Source organism: Zophobas morio, unplaced genomic scaffold, assembly GCF_036711695.1.
Source record: "Zophobas morio isolate AGI-343-1 ecotype UQ-CSIRO unplaced genomic scaffold, CSIRO_AGI_Zmor_V1 ptg000006l, whole genome shotgun sequence".
NCBI lineage: Eukaryota > Metazoa > Arthropoda > Insecta > Coleoptera > Tenebrionidae > Zophobas > Zophobas morio.
Genome location: NW_026972111.1, coordinates 7,262,320 through 7,289,388, shown reverse-complemented (window position 1 = coordinate 7,289,388; position 27,069 = coordinate 7,262,320). Strand labels below are relative to the sequence as shown.

The window sequence follows — 27,069 nt, the reverse complement described above, 5'->3', positions numbered from 1 at the left end:
CAAAGTCTTCAGAATCGTGGCAAATTCTTGAAGCCTATAGTAAATATATCTAGAATTTCAGGAATATCTAGGATTTCTAGAATCTCTAAAATCTGTAAAAATAATTTCAAATGTTTCAGGATTTTTGGACAATTTTGAATCCCCAGAATTTCAGAATCTTCAAGCTCTTCAAGTTTTTCAGAATCGTGAAAGTCTCTAGAAGGTTGCGCATTCCTGGAATTTATTGAAAATCTGCAGTATTTATGATTTCTAATATATCTAGGATTTCAGGAGTATCAAGGATTTCTAGAATCTCTAAAAAAAATCTGTAAATGTAATTTCAAAAATTGCAGGATTTTTGGAAATTTTCGAATCGTTGCAAGATTCTTCAGAATTTCAGGTTCTTCAAGCTCTCAACGTCTTCAGAATCGTGGAATCTTTCGCATTCCCGGAATTTATTGAATTTCTAGAGCATGTACAATTTCGAGACTCTTTAAGAATAGCATATTTAGGATTTTAGGAATATCTAGGATTTCAAAAAACTATAAAATCTGCAAAATCTCAAAAAATATGGGAATTTTAAACTTTTAATCGTTAGTACAATCGTCAGAATTTGAAGATCTTCAAGCTTTGGAGGTCGAAAAGATGAGATCTCTGGAATATTTGGGGTCCCTGGAATTTATTGAATTTCTGCAATATTTATGGTTTCGAGGATTCTTAAAGTTTATATTTAGGATTTCTGGAATATCTAGGATTTCTAGGATCTCTAAAATGTGTAAAATTCCAAAACAGACAGGAATTTTGGAAATCTTTGAATCATTAGGAGAATCTTCACGCTCATCAAGGTTTCCAGAATGGTAAAAATTTCAGGAATTTTTCGCAGCCCTTGAATTTATTGAATTGTTGCAATATTTCGAGAACCCTTAAGATCTATACTATTTCTATAATTTCTGGAATATCTGGGAATTGCATGACCTGTAAAATCTATAAATCTTAAAAGTTACAGGAATTTTGGAAATCTTTGAATAGTTGGAAGAATATTCACAATTTCAAGATTTTCAAGGTGTTGAAGATCTGCAAAATTTTGGGATGTCTGGAAAATTTGGCGTCTGTGGAATATTTATGAGTTGAAACCTATAGCATATCTAGGATTTCTAGGTTCTCTAAAATTTGCAAAATTTTCGAAAAATTTAGAGAATGTTTGAATCGTTGGAATTATTTTCAAAATTTCATAGTTTTTAAGGTCTTAAGGTCTTCAGAATTATGTGATCTTTTGAATCTTATGCATCTCTTAAATGTATTGAATTTATGCAGTATTTAAGATTTCTAGAGTTCTTAGGGCTTACAATATATCTAGGATTTCTTGAACATCTAGGATTTCTAGAATCTAAAAAAACTCTTAAATCTCAAAAGTTACAGGGTCTTTGAAAATCTTTCAATCATTGGAAGAATCTTCAGAATTTCAGATCATTGAGATCTTCAAAGTCTTTAGAAACGTGAAAATCTCGGGGTTTTTTTAAAATTTTGCAATATTTATGATTTCTAAGATTTTATAAAAGGAAACACAAAAATTGTTCTATAGTACATCTAGAATATCAGAAGTATCTAGGATTTCTAGAATCTTTAAAATCAGGCTTAGAAGCAATAGACAGATTTTATTGAAGAAATTTCAAATAGATTAGGTAAGTCATAAAGCCTGGAATTACAGATTTTCTTTTTTTAATTTGAATAAAGCTCCAAAACTTTTTAGAATGACAGAAATGGACTGTCCTAAATCAGATTTTGTTTGAAAAAAAAAATTGTCCCACTGCGTGCTCCATTTCCAAAACCAAAATAAACAACACCAAAAATAATTTGGAAAAATTTACTGAAAATAAAATCCTCAAAATAAAAAAAATGTTTTCTAGTTCTAATATCGCGGAAATCAATTTATTATTTATTATATTTCGTGTTTTGTTACTGGGGTGTTTCAGTTCCAGTTTTTTTTTATTTTTTTCAGTCCTAGGATTTCACTCTCACGAAAGGACAAATTTTGATGCAAATTTTTTTGCTTGAAAATGAAAAATTGTCCCGGGTCTACCACTGGAAAGGGCTTAATGCATTGTAACCGTACACTTTAACGTAAGCTTTGTTGAATATTTGTGCTACTTCGTGTATTTTGTTCCTCGGTAATAATTCTCTTAACACTTCATAAATACAGGGTGACTGCGAAATAAGTGCAAATATTTTAACCACGGCATCCCCCACCCTAGTAGAGCCGAAATATAGAAAAAAGAAATTAAAAATCGAATGGGGCAAAACCCCCATGAACCACCCTCGATACGAAGGCACTGAGCCACCTTGTAAACAGAGTTGGAAAAACGTTCGAATAAAAACGACCTAAACACTTTCAGTTTCAATTAAAAGTAAAACCGACTTTTTGCTGCTTATCATTCGTTCATTCATTTACTCATTCATCGTTAAAGGTCAGTGTGAAAGTTTTTTGGTAATTTTGATTCTGACGGATGTTTGGTCCTTGTCACAACGATTTTACGTTGTTTATTGGAACAGAAATAAGAGCAACTTAGAATGCTACTACCTTTTTACAAGAAATGTTGAAAATGTTGTCCTTGACTAGCAATACAGGCGTCAGAGCGTCGCAAGAGGTTTGTTGATAGGTAAAAAAACACCGGAGTAGCGGGTGTCACTTTCACTTGTTGAAGCTCTTCGATAATTTCTGGACACTGTTGATTTCCACAAACGAACTGTTTCATCCAACTGATACACATTTATCGAAAACCGTCTCTTGAAATCGTACTTGTTGACGACTACGTGGAGTTCCATCGGACAAAAAGTGAGTTACACAACGTGAACAATCAGTGGACTCCAAACCGTGCACTTTGTCAACATGGTATGGATGTGGCCGTATTCTTTTAATGTAGGATGCACTACAAGCTGTGAAAATCCAACTTCTTCTTTCTGTCCTATCACGGCCACGATCGTGAGTTTGAGGTTAAAGGTACCATGATCTCGGAGATGCTGTACCACTGATGCACCCATTACCATATCGACACAATCTGCATGGGAAAACTGCACCATAAACCGATTTCACCGACCGCTCGATGCTAACTGGCCCTTTTCGTGTTTTTCACGTTGCGATTAAAAAAGTGCCTGATAAAGTAACTTTTTTGGTTCTTTAACCGACTCGCTCTGTTCCATTCATTGTAGTAATTATGTATGTCACAAAACAGTCCAGCGGCGCGTACAACAATTTACATTGAATTTCAAATAATTTTTTCTAGACACTGCTACTACTTAGGACCGTGAATTTTACCCAGTGACATAATCATATTGTGAGCTATTCCCCATTTTTTTTTTTGCATGTATTTCGCAGTCACCTTGTATAAGCTAGTCTGCTACACACAGTTACCGCAGAATTGAAAAATGTTGCGTCCAATGCTTCGAACAGATAAGACGTGTAGGGCGGCAGCATTAAAAGTTCAATACCGTTAGACTTACAAAAATTGAATATAGTCATGCAATAGTTGTTTATGTTACAAGTGCCAAAAAGGCGGTGTAGCATAACGAACGTGAATAGTGTGCGAGACCGAAGGTCGAACGATGTATGTAGTAAGTTTCCTAAGAGTACTATAGAATAATTTTTCTGTTTCCTTTTATAAAATCATGATTCAGTTTGAACAGAAGTGAAGGATAATTGCAATAAACATTATGTTGACGTTCGATTGGTTACTAAATGTCGAAATTTACAATGAGAAAATGGCAAAATACAACACAAACGATACCTATACACAAGGTACACATAATAAATAGTAAAAAAAAAACAATAATAATTTAATCATACTTACTTATCACTGTTAAGAGAAGATGCCGGTGAGGATGATGGATTATCATTATTAATCACAATTATTATATTTGTGGGGGCGTTTTATCTTCTCAGACGTTTTTAATGGACTTTTGACATGTAATTGCTCACACTCGGTGAACATATATTCTTGTTTAACTTTATGCTAGTTTCGTAAAAATATTTGGGTTAATTTCGTTTGAAACAGACTCAGCCAGGAAATATAAAAGTTAACGTTTGTTGAGCACAGGATTTTTTTTATTCCAAGTGATCTCACACTCGGTAAAAGGAACAAATCGGCTCGATCTACACATACTTTTCAATTACCACAAACAAGCAAACCTGTGCTTCTTTCCGCCCGAATTAATTTGCTCTATCTGTGGGTGTGCAACATGAAGAAACCTGCGTTTATCGTTGTTTATAGTATTATTTTCTTAAACAATGCCGCCACAATTCTCACTTAATCTACCAGAGCTGTATCGGAACGATTCTAGATGACCATTACATTACTTACAAATGGGTTGTTTCACCATTAGTACTTTCCACCAAATAATTTTCCGTCTCCTTTCGACTCGTTGCCGCCACAGGTTGAAAAAGGACATCGCCGTTCCTCAGTGCTGTTGCTTTAACCCCGTGTTTAAACGATAATGGTGGACGTTTATGGGTGTTTGCTTTGGCATAATAATTGTAACAATTTAATTTAGAGGTGTGTTTTGCAGACAAAGACAACGACGTGATGGTTTTCATTGGTTCTGTAATCGTTATTTTATTGACGCCCACTGGAGAGAAAGTTAAGTATGCAAAAAGGATCTATTAAAATAATTTCTGTTGCTAATTCTGCATGCAAAACTTATGTTGTAGTGGACAAAGGAACGTAGATAGCATTGTTGCACATGCACGAAAAAATTATGTAAACTATGTTAATTGAAAAGTTGTTGGCATAGTTGCCTGACTGCGATATCTCGAAAAAATTAAGCCCGTTTCGTATTTCCTCTGTAATTTGCGGTTAATCCGTTTGGTTTTTTCCATTACTAATGTTAAATAATGCAATTCAATTCAATAATGTTATTAAATATTGTGTGTGTCTACACGTAAATATTGAAAGTCATGGTGTTGCATTGCATTACGGTTCTAAGGAACTTTAAATTGCACCGATCGACCACAAAATTGCTCCGATTCTAAAGTATTTTTTGTTGTTTAAATTGAAAGTTTATTATTTGCTTTTTTCGACATTGCAACATATCACTAGCGTGCTGTGGCACGATGCTCTATTAAGGTGTTTTTGAAATACGTGTACAAAAAAATTTGAGATGTTTAGTTTTTACTAAGATACCAGGCAAACTTTAATTTCCTCCTTTCATAGTGAAGACCATAAGAAAAAGTTTTACTATAAATTAGGCAGTGCTTTTGTTGCAAAAATAATATTCCTGAGGAATCAACTTATTGAAAGGATTAGGTATTTGTTCCAAGTTTACGATGACTTCAGTATTGTGTGATTGCATAGAAACTTAAGATTGGGAACATCCCAATTTTTGCTATTTTATTTAAGTATTTAGTTGCGTATTTTACGGTGTACTTTTGTAGGTGATTAATAATGTTAGAATAGATACACGATTTTTGAATTGCTACAAATTCTAATGGTTGCAAACATTGCAGTGGGACAATTATCTGTAGTGACAACTGGTACACCACACTTACTGGTATCGAAAATATTTCTGAAATGATAATGTTAATTCAAATACAGGTCATTACAAAATATTGTAGTCAAGGAAGGCCATGACTTTGTTGACATTATGTGCCGCCTTTCACAGTTTTGTGGAAACGATTCCACTAATATTGGAATTTTCATTTTTACCGCCACATTAGTGGCTGCACTGTTTCGGCGCCAACGCTTCATCAGATTCTGTCGAATGTCAATAATTTTTTCGTTTTTACTGATTACTAGCGCGTTTTCCCACACTTCGTGCGTTAATTGACTTATCTTGTTGTTTTCATTTGCTGTCCTTCCCTTTTGTTCGAACTTTAAGTGTCTCAAAAAACCGTTTTTATCCGAACTTTAGATCATTGTGGAATAATCTCGGGTAATGAACTCAGAGGAATGATTATGGTCATTGTTACAAAAGACTTTTTTATAGGTTAGGATGGGTTATTCTTTGGAGCAAAACACGTTCATCATCATGTCCTATTACCGCAATGGGGTATTAAATGAGGATGGGGTCTACTCTGTGGATGCGTGTAAAGACGAGTTTTTGGTAACATATCCTTTTTTCATTGAGGAATATTCTTTGAAGACCCACATACGGCGAATTGTGGACAGATTTAACGACACTGGTAGTAAAGGAAAATCGACTTGGAGGCCTCAAGTTAGTGAAGACGTTGTTGAGGATTTAAGGACGAGAATGGAACAAAGCCAGAAGAAGTCTTTATTAAAACTCACTTTACAGTCCGGAAAATCGTAAAAGAGAAGTTATACATGTGCACTAATATAAGATTTTGTTGGTCCAGGAGCTGCAACCAGCAGATTTTCCTCGCCGTGTCCAGTATTGTTGTTGGTTTCAAGCTAATATGGACGATAACATGATTCTCGATTTGTCGTTGTTTTCTGATGAAGCCTGGTTTCATCTGTCAGACTACGTCAACTCACAGAACTTCAGAATTTGAAGTACAAAAAATCCTCACGCTTTTGAAGAAACACGCAGTGAAGGTTAGTACATGGTTAACTGTTTCCAGACGACGATTCATAGGCCCGATATTTTTTCAAGGACCAATTAAGGCGACGAGATACAGGGAGAAAATTTTGGATGTGTTTGTGAATTAGTTATTGCCCGAAGAATTAGAGTTCGGTTATATTCAGGAAGATGGTGCTGCAGCTGATACGAGAAGAGAACATTTAAGATATTTGGAAGAATTTTATGGCGACGGCATAAGTTTTTTGTACATGCTCCCAAAAATGGTTATTTTAGTGATTCAAAAGTGTCCGTAAAATGAGTCTTCTTCGTACTAGTACGAAAAAGTTGCCATGGCAACTTTTTGGGACTGAATAGTAAAAACTATAAAAACAATAATTAAATAACCACATTTACTCTAAAGGAGTAGATACAACAATACAATATATATTTCTCAAAATGAAAATGGAATGAACAGTTTTGAGCTCCCTGAAAACTGTTGTGTCCAAACGAAATACCTGAGGAGCTTGAAGGTATCAGGCTGATGTCTTTTGATGTCGTGGAAGTAGCTTCAGTAGTAACTAACAGTGTGTTAGTCGATGGTTCGTTTTGCTTTTCTCCCAATAACTGTCTGCATATCTTCTTCTTCCTTTCAACAGATTCTTCTATATATGATTCTGCGACAGAAGACGATCTAAAGTTTGTTACTATTTAGAAGAAAACATTAATTATATTGCAAAAAAATTACTTCCATCCTCCTAGCCGTTTCAGGGAGATTAAATCAACATCACTATCAGCCGCCAGAGATGCAGAACTTCGTCGGAAGCAATGCCCTGGATATTCCTTGGGATTGGGCAGGTTAAGAAATTCAGCAACAACCGAGGGCATTTTCGCAAAAGAATGAATTCCTACACGTTGGACAGTGCATTTTCCATTACGATAACAAATGAAAAAATAATCGTGTTGAACTGTCTCGGGCCGTAATCGTAAAAACTTCTGGTATAATTCCAGGCCATTGACAGCTTTGCCTTTAGCTATCACTGGAAAGACTCTCTTAATGTTGCTCTTAGTATCAGGAATTGTTATAATTAGACAATATTCTTCTTTTTGGACAATATCTTGAATTTTTAGTGAATGTAGCTCCTCACGCCTACATGCACCACACACACCAAAAAGAAGGGCAACCTACAAAATGAAAAATAAATCTATCTGATACAAAGAATATTTTTTAAACTTACCTTTATTAATAAATATTTCATATCGTCTGCATTTGTCAAAAATGTGTCAATTTCTTGACGTGTCAAAACTTTTGACTTCGTGGGCTCGTATCCTACTGAATTTCTCTTTAAAAACGCAATGACTCTGGAAAACTTGTTTATTTCAATATTTTCTTTGACAGACAAAACAGCTTTAATCATTGAATATTTTGACCAGAGAGTAGATGGTTTTACTTCTTGTGACTGTAACAAAATACGGAAATTATCAGTTATAATATATTAAGTGCATCGCAATGTTATCGATAATTTTGAGCAACAATAACTCGAATGCTTGTTGCATTGAAAACGCACGAGTGCTTTAGCACGAGTGCATTTTTCTTAGGCAACAAGCATGAGAGATTATTGTTGTTCAAAATTATCGATTTCATTGTGATGCACGCAATATATTCAACAGATTATTGCAAGAACAAACATTTTAAAAATAATTTTATAATGATTTACGAAGTAGTTTGGTGTGCGATACTATGGCGACGCAAGTAAATAAGAACAGCCATTTTGCAAAATTTGTGTGGGTTTAAAAAACCATGTCCAATTTTCGTTTTGGTCGTAACACGCCAAAAGAAATTGATGATTCTATTACAAACATTACGCCGCTAAATACGAAGAACTCACGAAATTCAATCTGGAGGCAATTTGAGAAGTTTTGCGGTGAACGCAAATATGTTTTTGATGGAAACACTTCCACGGAAAAACTAGCATTCATCCTCAAAGATTGGGGGTACAATATGAAAAAAGTCGATGGTAATGACTACAAAGAAGCAGTAATAAAAACGATGTGGAATGTAACGGCAAAGCAGTTGCAAGAACTGTATTTCAATAAATTTGGTATAAAGTTTGATCCTTTTGTTGACCTGGAATTCAAGGGTAGTAGAAATGCACGCGACGCAAAACGCCGGAACCTACAAATACAACCGGAAAAACGCAAAACTAGTTCCTCAATTTTGACTCTAGAAGAATACAACAAGATTCTAAAGATTTATAACGAAGACACGCCAGATGGTTTACAGAAAATGTTTTTTTATGTGGCTGGATTAGAATTAGCTTGGAGGGGATGTGAAGGTGTTAACGTTACTATCAAACATTTTAAGGAAGAAAGTGATAATTGTGGTTTGCCTACGGGGCGAATAGAATACAATTGTATTTTTTCCAAAACAGCTCAAGGAGGTAGCCATAAATTAACAGACAGCAAATGGCTTGCAACAAACACCACAGATCCTAGAATTTGCCCTGTTAGGTAATTAAATACTGTTTCAAATACAAAATAATAATTATTTTATTATTTAAGGCTCTACAAAAAAATGCTGAGCAAGAGAGGTAAACATATAACCACCGATCGTTTATTTTTAACGCCAAATCCTGCATGGAGAGAACCTAGTTCTGTAGGATGGTTCAAAAATTCACCCGTTGGAAGGAATGAAATGGGGAAATGGACAAGAACCGCCGCAGAAGAAATAGGCATCGACATAAAGAAAAAGAAGATTAGTAATCATTCATTACGGTCAACTGCAGTGTCGCAACTTGCAAAAGCGGGAGTCGGTGAAGAACAGCTTATAAAGATTACCGGTCATGCCAATACTTTCTCCATCAAACCATACCTTCAGCTCGATGGAGATCATCATTATCAAATGATTGACAAATTACGCGCCAACTCAACGGCTATGGAAGAGTCTAATAACAAATCCACAAATTGCGCACCGTCTGCTTTGGTACAAATGTCTAAAAATATAGTTACTACTTCACCAAGCACACAAACCCCTGTAAATTACTACAACTGTACCATAATTAATTACAATTCTTAGTTTCATAATTAAATATTTGGTTAGTAACCTCTTGTTTTTTTTTGCAATTAACTGGTACTTGCTTATCTTATAGTTGGCACATCTGGCTAGTGATAATTATCGGTAGTGGTAATTGCACAGTGTGCAATTATCACGTAATTGTATGCTGATTGGTTGAATTTACAAATATTGACGCGTTTGATTGGTCAGTTGACATCATGTGACATGTGAGTGCAATAATCACGATAATCATGTGTAAGGCTTATAAATATTGAACATAAAGGCTGCACTTACCTTTTCATGAAGATAATTTAACATTACATCTTCATCTACTACCACAATTTTTTTTTTCTTCTTTCCATCGTAGGAATATTTGATATTCCTTTTCGTACATTTGCCGAGATTTCGCTGGAAGTAAATCCAGTACGATTTCTTTTGCTTTTTTCGTAATATGTGCGGGATTCTGCATTTTGTGCAAAAAAATGTCAGGTTTTTTCGTGTTTACAAAACACTGTAGTTACTATGGTGGCAGCCCACTAGCCCACTTTTCAATAAATATTTGCTTCGTTTGTCAAAATTAGTCGTTTTTATAAATGGTTTTTAAGGTGTTTTGGGAGCTTGAACAAAAAAATATTGTTTGTAACACGTACCTAAAACGTTTTTTGGGACTCATTTGCTATTCCGGACTCGTCTTCGGCTCGTCCCAAAAAACTATGTTTTAGGTACTTGTAACAAAAATAACTATTAAGGGCCAATCCAGAGTGCCCCCCCGATCTAGTGAGTGAGCAGAGAAGTGAATACGCTTATTTTTGTTGCCATTATTTTTATTGCGACACTCGTTGTAATTATTCAAGTAACCTTAAGTTTGTGTGTAATCTGTACAAAATGTCTAACTGTACTTACTGTGGTAAAAAGGGAAGAAACAATGATTGCGTAACATGCGATATATGTCGAAAACTGGTTCACACTGACTGTTCTGGTTTGAGTAGAATGGAAATTGAGTGCATTCGATCAAACTTGAGAAAAATCCACTACTACTGTGATAAGTGTGACATTGTAGCAACAATTAATAAATTAAAAAATGAATTGGATGTGCTAAAATCTGAACTAGAGATAATGAAAAACAACCAAGGAGATGTCGCTCGTTTTGATAATGACAACTTATCCGCTGAAGAACTAATCACTGAGGTCCAGGAAAGAAATCGGAAGGTTTGCAATTTAATTCTTTTTAATTTATCTGAATCGGATGAAGGGACTGATGTCAAACGTAATGAGAATGATACATCCCGAGCTTGTCAAGATTCTACAACTGGTCGCAAACAACTGATCTCGCAACAATTGATCGCAAACAACTCGTCGCAACACAATTGGTCGGACGCGACAATTGATCGCAGCGACAAGACAAGAATTTTTTAAACTGTCAAACGTAATGAAAATAATACTTTTTCACTTAAAACTGTAACGAGAGTTTTTTCACGATTTCATTGATTACGATAAATCTATAAATTTTTAATTTGACAGTTGTAATAATTTTAAAGCCATTTTTTATTTAAAAAAATGACGTGTGTAACACGTTTTGAAAGCAATTTTTTCACTCGTTTAATTGACAAACTTTAAACTTGGGAGAAAAAAAGCATGAATCACTTACTTGAGTGTCTAATTAATAAGACGAATAATCCAAATGAACATTACAGTAGAATACCGACGAAATATGTATGAGCATTAAAAATTATTTTAGAATATTTTCACTTCTTTGCAATTTGGTTTAGTCAGAAATGAGCCTAATAGTTACTGTTTTATGGACCTCGTATGTATTTATTTTGACACTTTTTATAAATAATGAAATTTTTGAGAATATAGCACTTTATTTTATTTTCCTCGTTCATAACAATTACTTATTTTCTCTATAAACGCTATCATTTTTTGCCTGGGATCAATTGTCGCATGCGACCAGTTGTACTTGCGACGAATTGTGTTGCGACGAATTGTGCGCGACGAATTGACGCGGTACCGCTTGTCAAACCATATTCTCTGGTGAACATGAAAAAATTAAAATTATATCGTGTTGTCGGTTACGAAAGTATAACAACTGAAGAATTCGTCCTCTAGAATATCATTTGAGAATCCTCAAGATGCAACAGAAACATTACGAAAGGATATAGGACTGAAATTAAAAATCGCAGAGAATAGGGTGAAGATGATATAATTTTAAAATATTCAAATGGAATACCAAAGATCCAAACTTGGAGAAAAAAACTCGTAAAAATCCAACAGACTACCAACAACGTCCAACAAAAATCAAATCACAATTTTAACGTTTTTTACCAAAATGTGAGAGGTTGAAATACGAAAGTAAGTGGTTTTTATACTAATAACGTATGTCTCAAAAGTTTTGGCACAAAATTCAAAGGAGGAAAATGCGTGAAAATTATGAATTTTTAATGTGGGTTTGGAAACACAAAAATCTTCAATAGCTTATCTTTATATTGACAGTTTAGTTTTTGGAATTGGTTAAATCGAAATGTCTTAAAAATTAAGTCTCCGCAGAAGCATTTATATTTTAGTTGGGCGGATACCCAAGTCCGAAATAGTTCGAATTTTTGAAAATGAAAATATTTCCCAAAGAACTGTTTATTGGACCATAACTGAGTGCGAGCAAGGTTTACCATGCATAAACTTACCAAAAAGTGGAAAACCCAGAATTTTTACCCAGACCAAGGCCGATAGATTGATTGCAAGGGCAAAGAATAATATCGGTGTGTCTGTCAGAAAATTGGGACGTGAGTACGGCACTTTTAAGGATACCATTTCAAGAGAATTGAAAAGAAATGGTCAAAAATACCGGAAAAGAAAGAAATGTCCAAAATATACACCAAATCAATTGGCGCGGATCCCAAGATGTTGTCGGAAATTAAGGCGAGTTCAAAACTGGTTTAATGATCATCACATACCTTTTGTCTCTAAGTGCCACAATCCTCCTAATTTACCCTAGGCTCATCCATTTGAAGATTTTTGGGCACTTTTAGCTTGAAAAGTCTATGATAGAGGATGGTAAGTTGAAAACGAAGAACAATTACCACGAAGAATTTACACAAAAATCAGAGAAATCGATATTGAGACTGTCCAAAACTTAATACGGGATGTGCGAAGAAAGTTGCGTCTTGTTGAGGAGTATGGACCACTTTATTTAATATGAGTTGTTATTTTTGTTCTTTATAAGTGTTCTATTTGTACGTTGTAATAGAAATTTAAATATAACTATGTTAGTGCACAAAATATTATTAAAGAATTTTGTGCCAAAACTTTTGACACATACGTTACATGTGCATCTGATGACGACATTATAGTTGTAACTGAAACCTGGCTAAATAGCAATGTCCTATGTTCTGAATTATTTTCAAGCACTTTTAATGTCTTTAGGAATGATAGAAGATGTGGAAGGGGAGGAGGTGTCCTAATCGCAGTAAGTGATAAATACCCAGCTCAAAAATTAGATATAACATCTCCCGTACCTCAAATTGAAATAGCTGCTGGCAGAATTTGCATAAAGACCACGATGATAACTGTTGTAGCCATATATATTCCGCCCTCACATTCAGTTGCGAATTATGTTCAAATATTTGAAGTTTTAGAGAATCAGTTAGATCACTTATTTTGGGGGATCTGAACATTTCAGAGCTCGCTGAATGTATGACTATAAATAGTACAACACATTTGTTCAATATTTATGCTAATTTTATTTTCTTAAACAACATTACACAGCACAATAAAATTATCAACGTAAACTCCAAGATACTAGATGTGGTATTGTCAGCTGATCACTTCAATATTAATTGTAAACCAAGTCAACTTCCATTAGTACCAGAGGGCTTACATCACCCATCGCTAGACGTGTCTATATCATACATTTCCAATGAAGTTATCAATTTCCATCAAAGCTCAGATGCAGTAGAATTTAATTTTTATAAAGCCATCCTGGCAGACTTGTATGCAGCGCTAACATCAGTCAATTGGTCACAGCTTGAAAACATCAAAGAAGTAGATACTGCAATTGATTATTATTTTCATTCAGCAATATATAATTTATTTGATCAATATGTACCCAGAAGAATCTACAACTGTAAACGTGCCAAGTACCCCATATGGTCTACAAGTTCTATTATTATTAATAAAAAAATTCTTAGGAAGGAAATAAGAAAGCAAAGCCGCATGGAATATATAAGATTTTAAAACAGCGAAAACTCCATCAAACATGATGCTAAAAAGTTTTGGTCCTTTGTAAAAGCCAAACGAAAATCACCTACAATACCAGCAGAATTGACTTTTGGTGATAGTATTGTGTCAACTCCACAAGATATTGTCAAAGAAATTAATGAACGAAATGCCAATGGTGAAGACTTAAAAATTAAATTAATTCATAATATCCCTCATTTAGTGACTGCACAAGTAAGTGGTACCCCAACATCGTCTTCTAAAACAGCTAGTAGGAATTCTGATCATTTAAACTAGTAGTTGATAGTTTATTTATTACCAAAATGTGCGCGGACTTAGGACTAAACATAATGAACTTTTTTTATAGTCTTCATTGCGATGTTGATATAATATGTTTGTCAAAAACGTGGTTAAATTGAGATATTGATGATTCTGAATTGTGTTCAGACATGAATATATATCGACCCGACCGTGAGATTTTAGAAATTGGTCTATCTAAAGGTGGGGGTGTACTCTTGGCCATAAAAAATTACTTCAGCAGTGTTCCAATTCATACTTCTTCTATTTCACATATTAGATAGAGGTAGAATTTATATTGTTTGTTTGTACATTCCACCTAATGTTTCTTATTTTGATTATGAATTATTTTTAGACTGATTTAACGAATTATGTATAAATTTTACTACAATTGTGACAATTGGGGATTTTAATTTTCTAGGTTTTGTGGAACCTATAAGTTTAGGTAGTCAATTTAGTAGACTGTTTCATAATTGAGCTGAATTCTTAAAAATTATTCAATATAATCAAATATTAAACTCACGGGGTAGGTTGTTAGATTTAGTTTATACAAACATAAGTAATTGTTAGGTGACATTGTAGGCGAAGATAAATTTCATTCTGCTCTAAATGTTGTAATTCCAGTTTCTGCTACTCGATACAGAAATTTTGAACCGCCTGGGCATTCTATGCCTTATAATTTCACAAAAGCTAATTTCCCGCTTCTATATCAACGCTTTTCTGATAATTTAGAATTTTTGAAGGTCAAATGTATTGCAGTAGCGTTCACAGATGCTCGATAACACTGCAACCCCTAATGCTCTCGCGTATTGTCGTGTCTATTTAAAATGAAATTAAACCGCAAACCTGGCATTTCAATTTTTGACACATTTGACAGATTTTTTGACGTTTTGACATTTCAAAAAGTTCAAATCATTTTGGTGATTAGCGGCACGAAAAAATTTTCAGTTGTTTTACATAGTTGACTAGAGTATTTTATGATGACCCTATATAAAAACGTATTTTTCCGGAAATCGTCATTGAAACAGCATTTCCTTGCGACATTAGGCGCAGGAAAATTGGATTTCCCTGACTAGTACCGTAAAAACTACAAAAATGACGCAAAATAATTAGTTATTTAAACAAGAAAAATTTATTCAAAATTTCGTAAATTACACTATTTACAGATATTAACGTTAATTGTAGAATTCGATATATTTGCAATGTTAATTCCAGACAGAGATTTATGATCAAGTTTAACCTTTTTATCAAAAATTTCAGTCGAGATTTCGGTGCAACAGATTTCAGATGAATCACTACTTGTAGAGGGACACGTCTCGATATTAGTGAAGGGTCTTTTTTTCGGACCAGCTTGTATTTTATTAGCTATATCTAATTTATTTTCGATGGACTCTTCTATGTATCCTTCTGCTACTGAACTGCTTTGCCATCCTCCATGCCTTTTTAAGTTGGTAACATCTCCTCCTGCGTCTACTAGTAAAGTCGCGGAACTGCGCCGCATACAATGTCCTGTGTATTCCAGAGGTGTTGGTAGACCAAGGTAGGTAGCAATTTGAGAAGGAAATTTACCAAATGAATGCAAGCCCACTGGTTGGACCGTACATTTCCCTTTCTTGTAATTTAAAAATAAGCGCTTGTGTGGAGTACTAGGCGAACGTAATTCCAAATAACGTCTGTATGTAGCAAGATTTCTTTCATCAACAACTACAAAGCGTCGAGGTTTTTTTGTTTTAGAATCAGGAATGTGTACTATTAGCACGTTATTTTGATCTTCAATGTCGTCAACTAACATCCTTGATAATTCGTCGCATCGACAGGCTCCAGACACCCCAAAAATAAGCGCCACCTGAAATTACCAAATTTAATAAAACTTAAATATGTAATCATTGTAATAACTTACTCTCATTAATAAAAATTCCTTGTCGGGAGCTTCAAGCAGAAATTTATCTATCTGGTCAGAGACAAACATTTCGATTTTTTTGGTTGGTAACCAGTCGATTTTCGTTTTAGGTAAGCAGTTACCTTACAAAACTTGCTGATATCCAAATTTTCCTTCAACAAAAGCACGGCTTTCAACATAGAGTAAGTGCTCCAGAGGCTTGAAGCCTTATAAGAACTTGATTTTTCCGCAAAATAAGCCAGAAATACGTCTTCCGTTAGCGAAGTAACATTTTTAAGCCTGCGCCAATCTTCAAAGATTTGGAACTGCTTTTCATACCGCTCCTTAGATTTCGACGGTAACAATTCTTCTGTAGCAGCAGCGGCTGCTTTGCTTAGGTCAAAAGGAACATCCTCACCAGTGTTTTCGCTTGTATTCATAATTAATTAATGAAATAAACACACTCTGCTCTGACGTACGCACAAAATTTTATAATTGTTTTGTTTGTAACCATCGTTTTCAAGAAATTGACAAACTAGATTTTTGCGCAATTAATTAAAAAACTTGTTGGAAAATCTCGATTTTTAGCGATTTATTGCGATTTCCGGAAAAATTTAATACAAAACTCGTCAGTAAAATGTCTTATTTCCTTATTTGACTCGGAGCTTTAAAATACTCGGTACAAAGTGCCTCGTATTTCAACATAGCTCCTCTTCAGTAATGAGACATTTTCCTGACTTTTATGTAAATATCTATTACCATCTTAAAAACTTAGAAACCATTGAGCTTAACTCAGTCTGCTGTGGATATAGCAGAGTAATTGTATAAACAATTGGAAGATAGCCTGGGGAAAGTAGGTGAAATGGCATTTAAAAAGCTACAAGATACTTTACCAAAAAACACTAAGTACCAAGAGGTTAAATTTGTCAGCAAAGTATTACAAGGCGAAAATATAGAAGATTTAAAAAAATGACTGAAAGAGAAAAACGAGACGTTGCGTAAAATGTGTTTCCTAAAACTGTTTTTATCGACTCAAAACCCGTTATTATTTTTTTTGTATATGTATTTCAAAAGCACACTGTATTATAAGTTTTAATGTCTTCGAATTTCACAATCCTAAAAAATGTTGTGCACAACGAGAAAAATAATGCAACATATAAAGTGACCTTGAGAAAAGCTGCTTTCCTGAAATTACTAAAACGTATTCACACACAGGTCGCATTGTGAGACGTTCTTCGGTCATTTAGATGATCAATATAAATAGCCATCAAACGACATGGTGGAGGTAAGTCGTTAGATCTGCCCGAGGGATACACTGAAGGGTTCACACGAAATAAAATCGATATTGCAAAGAAGGGTCAATTTAAAATCTTCAGAAAGAGCGAGAATCCAACTTTTGACAATCCACGCGTTCACGTGTTTTACGTTTTGCTCTCCTCAAAATGAATTATGAAATTGACAAGGTGGAATTGATCAAGTAAATTAGGTTGTATCTGTTAATGTCAGTATTAATATTAATAATAATAAGTTATTTAATAAATTATTTCTAGTTTTTCTCTAACGTCTTATAAATTACGCAGCAGTAGTAGTTTATGAGTCCCATAACAAATCTATATTTATTTAATTATGCCTTCATAATGGACTGGTTGTGGATAAATAACTAAATAAGTCAATAAATAATCAAAACGTGTTACTGCAGCCAAGAGAATTTAGTGCAGTTAATTTTAATTAAGTATGGCTCTGGTTTGCTAATTTTAGAAAATCTGGGTTTATTCCAGTACTTCTTACGACTACCTTTCCATTAGTTTGAGAATTTAGGTAATTTTTTCTGTACATTTTGAAGTTTTCCCAACTTTCGACAGCGTACAAAATTCAAGGTAATGCATATAACGTGACACAATTCGGGGGCGATGTTGTCAGATATTAAAATCGATTTTCGAAAAAAGTTGGTATTTGAATAAATGTACAATTTCTTATGAAGTTCGCAAGTCTACACGTGTCCGTGTAGACTGGATTTTGTCAATTAAAATATCGTCCTAAATGGCAGTTGTTCTTGTCATTTGGTGTTTTTAAAAATGGGTTTTTCTGTATACGTACGTCATGTTTCAAAGTCTATCATAATTTTGCCATAGAGCTGTCCTAATGTTATCTGGGTGTAATACGGCGCCTAAAATGAGACACTATTAGGGTTTTAAACGCGAAATTGGTTGCAATTTCTAAATTATTAAGTGGCCCTTTTCTTTACGAATCGCTTCTTGTCAAAAGTTATTCTCCACATGGTTGTTAAGTGCCTAACAAAATCTCTAAAATTGAAAAATCTCGATATTGTCTCCAAATACCTATTTGTTTCTCATATTCTGGATTTGCAAAGTCAACCGAATAAATCAAATTTAAAATCAACAAACGTGCTACCGAAGACGTTGTAGCAAGAACCGAATTTAAGTTCTGCATCATAGTCTATTCCCAAAAGACCTGTCGCATATTAGACACTACCCCGTCTTCGCAAAATCTAACAAACAAATATAAAATAAACACAACTGGCACATGTTCAATACGATCACAATCAATATAAAGTGGTCTCGGAAAACGCTTGGCTCACTTCGAGACTAAATGTTCAAATTCAAGTCGTAACACAGTATTAAACATGTACTCGAGGATCGTGGGATTTAATTGAAGGCTTTAATAGAAATGATATAATTTAGGCTTTCAAGACTGGTATTCATTACAAATGTCACTGTCAAATCACAAATAAAATAAAGGTCAAAAAAACGAAATGATATTTTTTACATGACATAAACAATTATTTTACACGTTAATTGTAAGATTGGATTCTCCAAAATTTTAAAAATTATCTACAATGTTAAGTTTAAAATAGAAAAAAAATGCGAAGTAGAAAACTTATTATTACAATTTTGGAATTCGTGCTTTAAAATAAAGTCTTATGAAACTTGTTTTCTAATTTACTACATATATATGACGTGTTGTAAAGAATGTTTCTTATGTGGTCGTCACTTATCTACTTTCTCTTCCATAAACATAGATAGGTGATTAAACTGATGAGATTGATACGTGATAATAATAAAACAATGAAAAAATAAAATATCAATCATATGTTTTGTGTATGTGAGATGTTTCTTAGTGTCCAGCAATGGAAAGTTTCGAAAATAAAATTCTTCCAGTGCACTCTTCCCAAGTCGTTGAAGATTTGACAACAGCCATCAAAAACAACGATGTTGACTATTTCACAAAGCTTTTTTCGAAGTCCTTAAATAGAGAAAAAAACGAAGCCGGTTTTACCTTACTTCAGGAGGCTATACGACACAATCGGTAAATAAGCAAAGTTACATATAGATACCCACATTTGACACAAACTTCGCTTCAGGAGAGATCTATTCGATTATTTATTATTACAACTACAAGATAAGGATGATCTGGAGATTCGCAACACCTCCGGGGAAACAGCACTAAAATACGCCATTAATCATTTCCGTGAAGAAAATGACTATTTCTCCTTGGTATTGATCGAAAAAGGGGCTTCCTTAGAGGTGGACGACTGGTCAACTGCTTACCTGGATCGATTGGTTCACGCTTCTTCAAGATTAACGAAACTTTCATTATTAGAAAAAGGGATTAATGTAAACATCAAAGACGAATGCGGCACTACTCCATTACTGGACTCACTTCTTAATCCTAGAACACACCACAACGATGAAATTATAGCTACTTTTTTATGTTTTGGGGCTGATCTATTCGATACATTTGGATACAACGCATTTGAACTTGCTGTGGAATATAAACAAACTGATTTCGTCCAAGAACTTTTGTTTTTGTACACGTTTGATGTACATTTACCTTGTGACATCATGTTTGAGACTTTGTTAATACTTGCAAAGCAGAAATCGCCGCTATTCAACAAAATTCTTGAACACGATGTGGAATTTATGTTTGCAAGGGAAATGACAAAGACGGATTTTGCTGAGCTCTTGTATATCCTACTCGACCCTGAAGATAAATACTTTGAATTAGTTCTGGATAAATGCGATCCAATGGCAGAGCTGTTCAGTACTTCAAGTAAAAGTACTTGAAGTAATACTTCAAGTACTTTAAGTACTTCAAGTACTTTACTTGAAGTACTTTTATATTTAGGTACTTGGTACTTGGTACTTGGAGTATTTCTAAAATGTACTTGAGTTTAGTACTTGATATTGCCAAGTACTTTACTCCAAGTACTTCACTCAGTATTTTAAATACTCTTGAATTACTTGAAGTATGAAAGTGGAAATTTCAAATACTTTAGTCTCTATTTTACGAAGTTTTCACATCTCAAAATAGGGTCTGTTAAATACTTGACGTTATTAATTCAATTATTTGATTAGATGTATTTTTATAGTAAAATCGTGTTTGTTTCCTGTGAGGTTATATTTTGATCTGTGATTGTGGATATCTTATAGGTACTTGCATAATGCCGATAGAAAGGTAGGTAAGAAAATTAATGTCATAAATATGTAATTTTAGAGAGTGGATGACGACAGCAGAAGGGTCGGAGATCTGTGTAAAATTTTCAGCGATGTAAAGTTGTGAATATATGAATTTTGTCTTTTTTGTATTTTGGTCTGGAACTTAACTTTGCAGGTAGTTTTTCAGTACCTTCCCGGTACCCCAAAGGGAATCGGGTTTGTTGACGTACCTGGTAAAGTGCAAGGTCGGATTTGAAAATATTTGAGAAATGATTCAGTACTCGTTCAAAAAGATATTTATTCTTTCATTAGTTTCTTAACCCCGCCGTGTATTTGTCAGTAAGAAGCCTGGTCAGGGCGGAGAACTCGGCAGGGGATTATCCCTTTTATTATAATAGCAATAGCTGATGGCAGGTACACACTTTCATATTCGCCTCTTCCTCGTAGAATTTAAACACAATTTTATGTTAAATATTTTGCAGTTGAATTTTCTTTATCATGTTAGACACTCGTTTTTTACAAAATTTTCTTTTTTTGTTTATACATGGTTCAGCCATATAAACTTAGTTTGTTATTACTACTTATATTTTCTCACATTACAGATTCAAATAATCTGTTAAATTGTATGAATCATTTGAACACCAACAATTTAAAAAGACGTAATGCAGAAAAACAATGATTTTAAAAGTCACACTAATTAGTGTCATTTATCTTTCCTGTGCGGATTTTATTTATTACCGTACAACAACTTTACGTATTACATTGCATCGCTTATTACATAAACCCAATATTGTTTAAAATGAAATATGTTTTGTGAAACTCGGCTCGTAGTACCAATGTTTTTTGTGATCCAGTTGATACGACCATGATTGTACGGTTTTGATGAGTACCGAATTGTACTTTGATATTGCTCGAAGGACCTTTGTTTTGTTGTGTGTGAAATAATAGACAGCGTTCGGTTTCGATATTTAAATACAGAACGGTTACAGAAGTACTGAATTTACATTTGTATTTACAATATCAGGTAAAGATACCCAAAAGGGTCAGTGGCCGCTTCCGTAAATGGAACAAAATACATATTCACATTATAAAAAAATACAAAGTTAATGAAATTCGCGATTAGTTAGTATAATTGCCTAGATAAATACACCCCTATGAAATATTTTAACAATAATAAATTTAGTACATATTTACCTGAATTTTCGCAAAAGCCGTTGTTAGGCATTCCTTAAAGTCATTGTGGTTATCAGTTACTAATGTCATCTTCTTTGGGTTTTCAGGTAAAAATAAAAAATAAGCCAATCGAAAATGTAAAGGAAAATTTTGAAAGTATTGTGGCATTAGAGGAACAAAATTTTGTATAAATGGACAGAACAGCATTACGAACCTATTATTTGTGATTTGTCAGTGTAAAGTTACATACTTAGTTAGACAAACATTGTAGTGATTAGTGTTTACTATTTAGTCACTGTAGTATTTAGGTTAATTTAATAATTTTTAGAATAAGTAAGTGGTAGACAGATATATTCAGGAATATGGGGCACTCATTCCAAGAAAATTCTCAGCATTGTTGGTAACCGCAAAAGTAAAAAACGACTAATTACTTTGATCACCTTGATATTTTTCAAGAGTTATAGTTTTCGCTGAAAATGGACTCTCGTTTTAGGCATTTTATTTTTTATTTAAAAAATTCATACGTTTTTTTTTGAAGATGCAACATAGTGACTTAAACATTTTTATGTCACGAGCATGTATATGTATCGCACTGCTCTTAAAAATTTTTTCTGAAAAATTTCACTTTCACAAATCCGGCCCTGTGCACTTTCACAATGGGTAATGATTAAGGGTGCTGTAAACTACCCACAAACTTAAACACGGAACCGGTTCATAAAATTCATATATTTTTAACACAACTTTATTAAAAAATCAGAACGTTTTGGTGGTTAACCAAAATTCAAAATATTAAAAAAAGGCAACAGAAGCCTGAGAAAATACCATACAGCGCCGATGTTTTTGTTATAAATTAATAGTAAGCATACATAGACAACGCCGTCATGTATTTTATTTTAAATTTTAAATTAGAAGTAGACGTTAATTTTGTCGAAGGCATTGTGTCAACAGAAAGATGTAAAAGTATTTCAGAAGAATATTGTTTATAAATAACATAATATCCGTTCGCAAAACTCCCGCACTGTCAGAATGACATTCTGTTGGTATGAGAAATAATCCCCTAAAAGATTTTTAAATTTATATGATTACCGCCTTGAATTTCAAATTTTCAAAATTAATGAATGAAAAATCAAGTGTTTATTAACTATTTTAACTTTTTGATTTGCTGAAGTGTTCATTGTGTTTAAAGAACTTGTCAGTAATTCAAACAAATTGTAGCACCAAAAGCGTAGAAATGGACAGTAAGGTCAAAAATATATATTACTAGCTGACCCCGTGAACTCCGTTTCACCTACAATTTAATTTTGAATCTGCAAAATCGAATGCTTTGAAATCTTGCAGATGTTTTAAACATATGATAAGCATAATAAATTTTTATTCAAAATATATTTACTTATCCCCTCCAAAAAATTGATGGCGTCAACCCAAACTTTTGCCAAATGAATCATATCTAAAATGTCCAAAATAGGATGAGACTATACTTGTGATTTATCATTCCATTCATATTTTTTAGTTTTGCTTATAGGGGGTGTCTCAAAAAAATTAATCACTGAGTCAATTTATTTTATTGATTGAATCAAGAATTGCAAAACTGAATTTTGAAATATTGCAGACGTTTTGAAGTTACTGTTTGACATGGTAGGTTTTCAATCAAAATATATCTGTTTATCAAGCCCAAAAACTTGAAGACGTCATCTCAAGATTTTGCCGAATAAATCCTATCTAAAATGTGGAAAATATCATCAGTATATTTTCGTAATTTATCACTGCATTCATATTTTTTAGATTTGCTTTTACAGTGACTCAAAAAAATATATGGATCAGTCAATTTATTTTAGTGAATAACTCAAGAGTTGCAAAAATGAATACTTTGAGATCTTGCAGACGTTTTAAAGTTATTGTAGGCATGGTAAATTGTTAAGAATATTTATTTATTCCCCCCCAAAAATTGATGGAATGGCTCACTCGATTTTCGCAGATAATTTTGGGAATACAATACAGTTATTTTTAGTACTACACTGCACCAATCCAATGTGGTATACCTACGTGTTGATAGTAAATGTTGATTAGGTCATCACAAAATTGTGTGAAGAAAAGACTCAACTCGAAAATGCTGAATATGTTTCATTATACTTTTGGTGCGAAGGAAGTTCTGTCGAAACAACGTTCGATCAATTTTTTGACAATGGTTGATATAAATAAAACTCAGTAGATGCTCATACTCGAAATACGAAGTATCTACTCGAATATCAAATCAAAATATTTCTAGTTTTTCTAGATGATACTAATACTTCAGTAAGTAACAGTTGATGCTCAAGTAGCATCTCGATACAACAAAAAAGGACAACAATGACAGTGTTCAACCATCAAGGCAAAAATCGAGTCACCAAAATATAAGTTAGTATGGGGTAGACACCTTGAGATGGGAATCTCTATGGCCAGTGTTAGAAAAAACGCACTGCACAATTTATGCATAAATAAAAGTTAATTACATGAAAAGTTTTCGATATTCCTGCTCCTAATGTATTTTTCAAACTGAATGCACCTTTTGACGACGTTCCACATTCATGAAAGTCACCATGTTTAGTTAAAATTCACTCTTAAAACGATCCTACTGGTTTTCTAAGCTACTTTACAGACAGCTCAGTTATTTGCCACGCCGATGCTCATTTCTAGATTAAATGCTCACAAAACGCGTAGATGTTCAGTTTGTGGCCGGGGAGATACAATGTTTCCCAGTAGGTACTCAGTACATAGAGTAGATGTTCAGGTATATAAGAGTAATAATGAAGTAGGTACTTCGTACTTCGAATATAAGTATCTACTCAGTTTTATTCATACCACCCAATATCTCGCTTCAATGTTTGACTATTATGTTGATTATGAGCACAACGCTGATCAACTTCCATATCCGTTTTTTTGCGAAAAAACAAAGAACGATTTGAAATGCAATATACTTTTCACAATCGCACGATAGAATTAGTTTTGTGTGACACTTCAGTTAGACGACAACCATTGAAATTAATTTGAAGTGGCGATTCCCATACAAAATTTTTAGGATTTTTTGATTTTTTAGCTGTTCTTTTAAGTTTCCCCTATTTTTTTAATTTATAAACAATCCCCGTAATATAAAAATTTCTTCAAATCGGTCAAGCCGTTTTTGAGTCTTAGCGAGACTAATAGGAACAGCAATTGATTTTTATTTTATAGATGACTAATAAATGGGGGTTGGTGGTAGAAAGGTGAAAATTTAGGGTTATGTGTATTTTTTGATGCCAAATCTTAGAAATATAAAAATAAAAAAAATTGTCAAAAAAATAGACAAAAATTTTTTAGGGTGGGCCACCCTTATCACTTAGGGGTTTAAAAAATAGTTTACAACCTATTGTCAGACCTACCGAATAGACATAAAAAATTTCATACAAATCGGTCTACTCATTTCGGAGAAGTTCGGTTACAAACATTGTGACGCGAGAATTTTATACATAATGCATTATTATTTTAGAACAAATTTCATTACCATAAAAAAGGCTATACTGACTCGACCTTAAAAGATAGACATATGCTGTCGCGGACTTTTCTTTAGAACTTTTAGAGGGGAACAATTTCGTCATACATGATTTTTACGTAACTTTAACCGTTTAAGCAGCGTAAGCAACAGAAGCTGTCAAAGGAGGAATAATTTTCCCGTTTTTCCGAATTTTTCATTGCTACTTCGCTCCTAATGATCGTAGCGTGATTTTATATAGCCTATATGTAGATATGATACATGGACTATCCAACACAAAAAGATTTTTTGAATTTGAACCAGTAGTTTCTGAGATTAGCGTGTTCAAATAAACAACAGCTTCAGCTTTATTATATAAGTATAGATTCAAAAAAAGCTTTCGTTGTCGTTCGTGTGTCATACTCTTCCTTTACTTGAATTGATAAAAATCTTCAGTTAATGTGCTTTTGACATTTTTATTTGACAAGTTATTTTTAGTTACTAATTTGTCACTAAATTGCAATTTAGCAACATATTGTACAGGTTTTTCACATCTCACCACTGAGTACACTCAGGTCATTTTTTCCAAATCTGACACTGACAGTGCGGGAGTTTTGCAAACGGATATTAGTATTATTAATAAGTGAGCTACCATTCTGCATTTAAGTTGATGCTTATGCAATTTTTTATGTGGCGAAATATGTATTATTGTATACTTAAATTTAATTTATTAAGCTTTTTTAAAAAAACAGGAAAAGTTATCTAATTCTACAGTATTTCAAATAATTAGAAAGTACTTGAAGCATTTTCAGTACTTCAAGTATTTGTAAGTACTTGAAGTATACCTCCAGTACTTCAAGTACTCGTAAGTACTTGAAGTAATGTACTTGGCTTGTACTTCAAGTACATCTGAAAAGTACTTGATACTTGAAATACTCTTGCTGCAAGTAAGTACTTGGTACTTTACTTGAACACTATTTCAAGTAGTACTTTGTACTTGGTACTTCAAGTACTTTTTTTGAGTACTTTGAACAGCTCTGTCCAATGGTTTGCGAAATTTTTGAAAAACTCGTCTTTTATAAGTCTACGCCGTGGCCGCGATCTTGTATTTACAGAAAATACTATTATGAACGGTTCTTCAGCGCAAATCTAACATTAAAAAAATTACTTTTGCTTCTCGAAAAAAGTCAAACGATAAGTCAATGTGTTGTGGAATTTATTAGTATTCTGGAAAATCACGAACTTTTTCGTTGTATATGTAAAACCAACAATGAATCTGCAACAACAGAGTTATTTATTTACTTAATATTGTACGGTCTGAAAATTAATAGCAAACTTTTTGATGCTGTTTTTGAAAGATATGGTTACTGTGAGTTATTCAGACTTCTTTTACACCTCGACATTGATGCTGCTCCTGTATCTGTTTATTTCAGAAATACCATATTGTATTTTATTTGTGACGTTATTTCCAATGTAGATATAATTGCCGAAAAATTTTGGGATTCTAATAATAACCATTCTAATAATAACCATCTTTTAGATTATTTTGCGTGTCCCGGTCTGCACAAACTAATGTCCATACTTTCAAAACGTAGAAGCCTCCCTGATAACATCCTACAAAGAATCAAAAATCATCCACGCGTGCCTCTTCTGGTTGAAATAAGTCGGGATGCTTTCAGAAAACACTTCATTAATAAATTGAATATAACAACTACAAAGCAATTTTATTCTCTTCTTAATGGGCTTCCTATCAGTACCACTCATAAAAAAATTATTACCTTCGAGACGAAACTGTATCATCCTTGAAATAGAAACACAAAGTTTAAAAATTTGCTTTTTTGTTATTTAACTGGTAAATATGAAACTAGATTTGCATCTCAATCGCCGGAATAATGAAACAAGCAAATTTCCACTTCAATTGTATTTAGCTTTAGTTTTAGTTTATGATCATTTGTGCTATTATACTGAAAAGATCACAGACCTACATTATTTTTAGATGGTTTTCATGTAAAGGGGTTTTTCCCGT

The 27,069-nt window shown here is 33.5% G+C and overlaps 1 protein-coding gene across 1 annotated transcript; it reads left to right on the top strand.

Moving 5' to 3' along the window:
- The first annotated feature begins 19,058 nt into the window (after positions 1-19,058).
- Positions 19,059-25,690, top strand: LOC135123786 (fibronectin type 3 and ankyrin repeat domains protein 1-like). The gene is made up of 3 exons (XM_064048662.1): positions 19,059-19,256; positions 19,312-20,000; positions 25,587-25,690. The coding sequence occupies exons 1-3, from the start codon at positions 19,078-19,080 to the stop codon at positions 25,688-25,690; spliced, it is 972 nt and encodes a 323-aa protein (XP_063904732.1). The 5' UTR covers positions 19,059-19,077.
- The last annotated feature ends 1,379 nt before the right edge of the window (positions 25,691-27,069 follow it).

Coding starts and splice junctions, on each gene's coding strand:
- LOC135123786 (XM_064048662.1), top strand. CDS start 19,078: ATGGAAAGTTTCGAAAATAAAATTCTTCCAGTGCACTCTTCCCAAGTC. Junction 19,257..19,311: donor GAGGCTATACGACACAATCG/GTAAATAAGCAA, acceptor ACTTCGCTTCAG/GAGAGATCTATTCGATTATT. Junction 20,001..25,586: donor AGAGCTGTTCAGTACTTCAA/GTAAAAGTACTT, acceptor CATATTGTACAG/GTTTTTCACATCTCACCACT.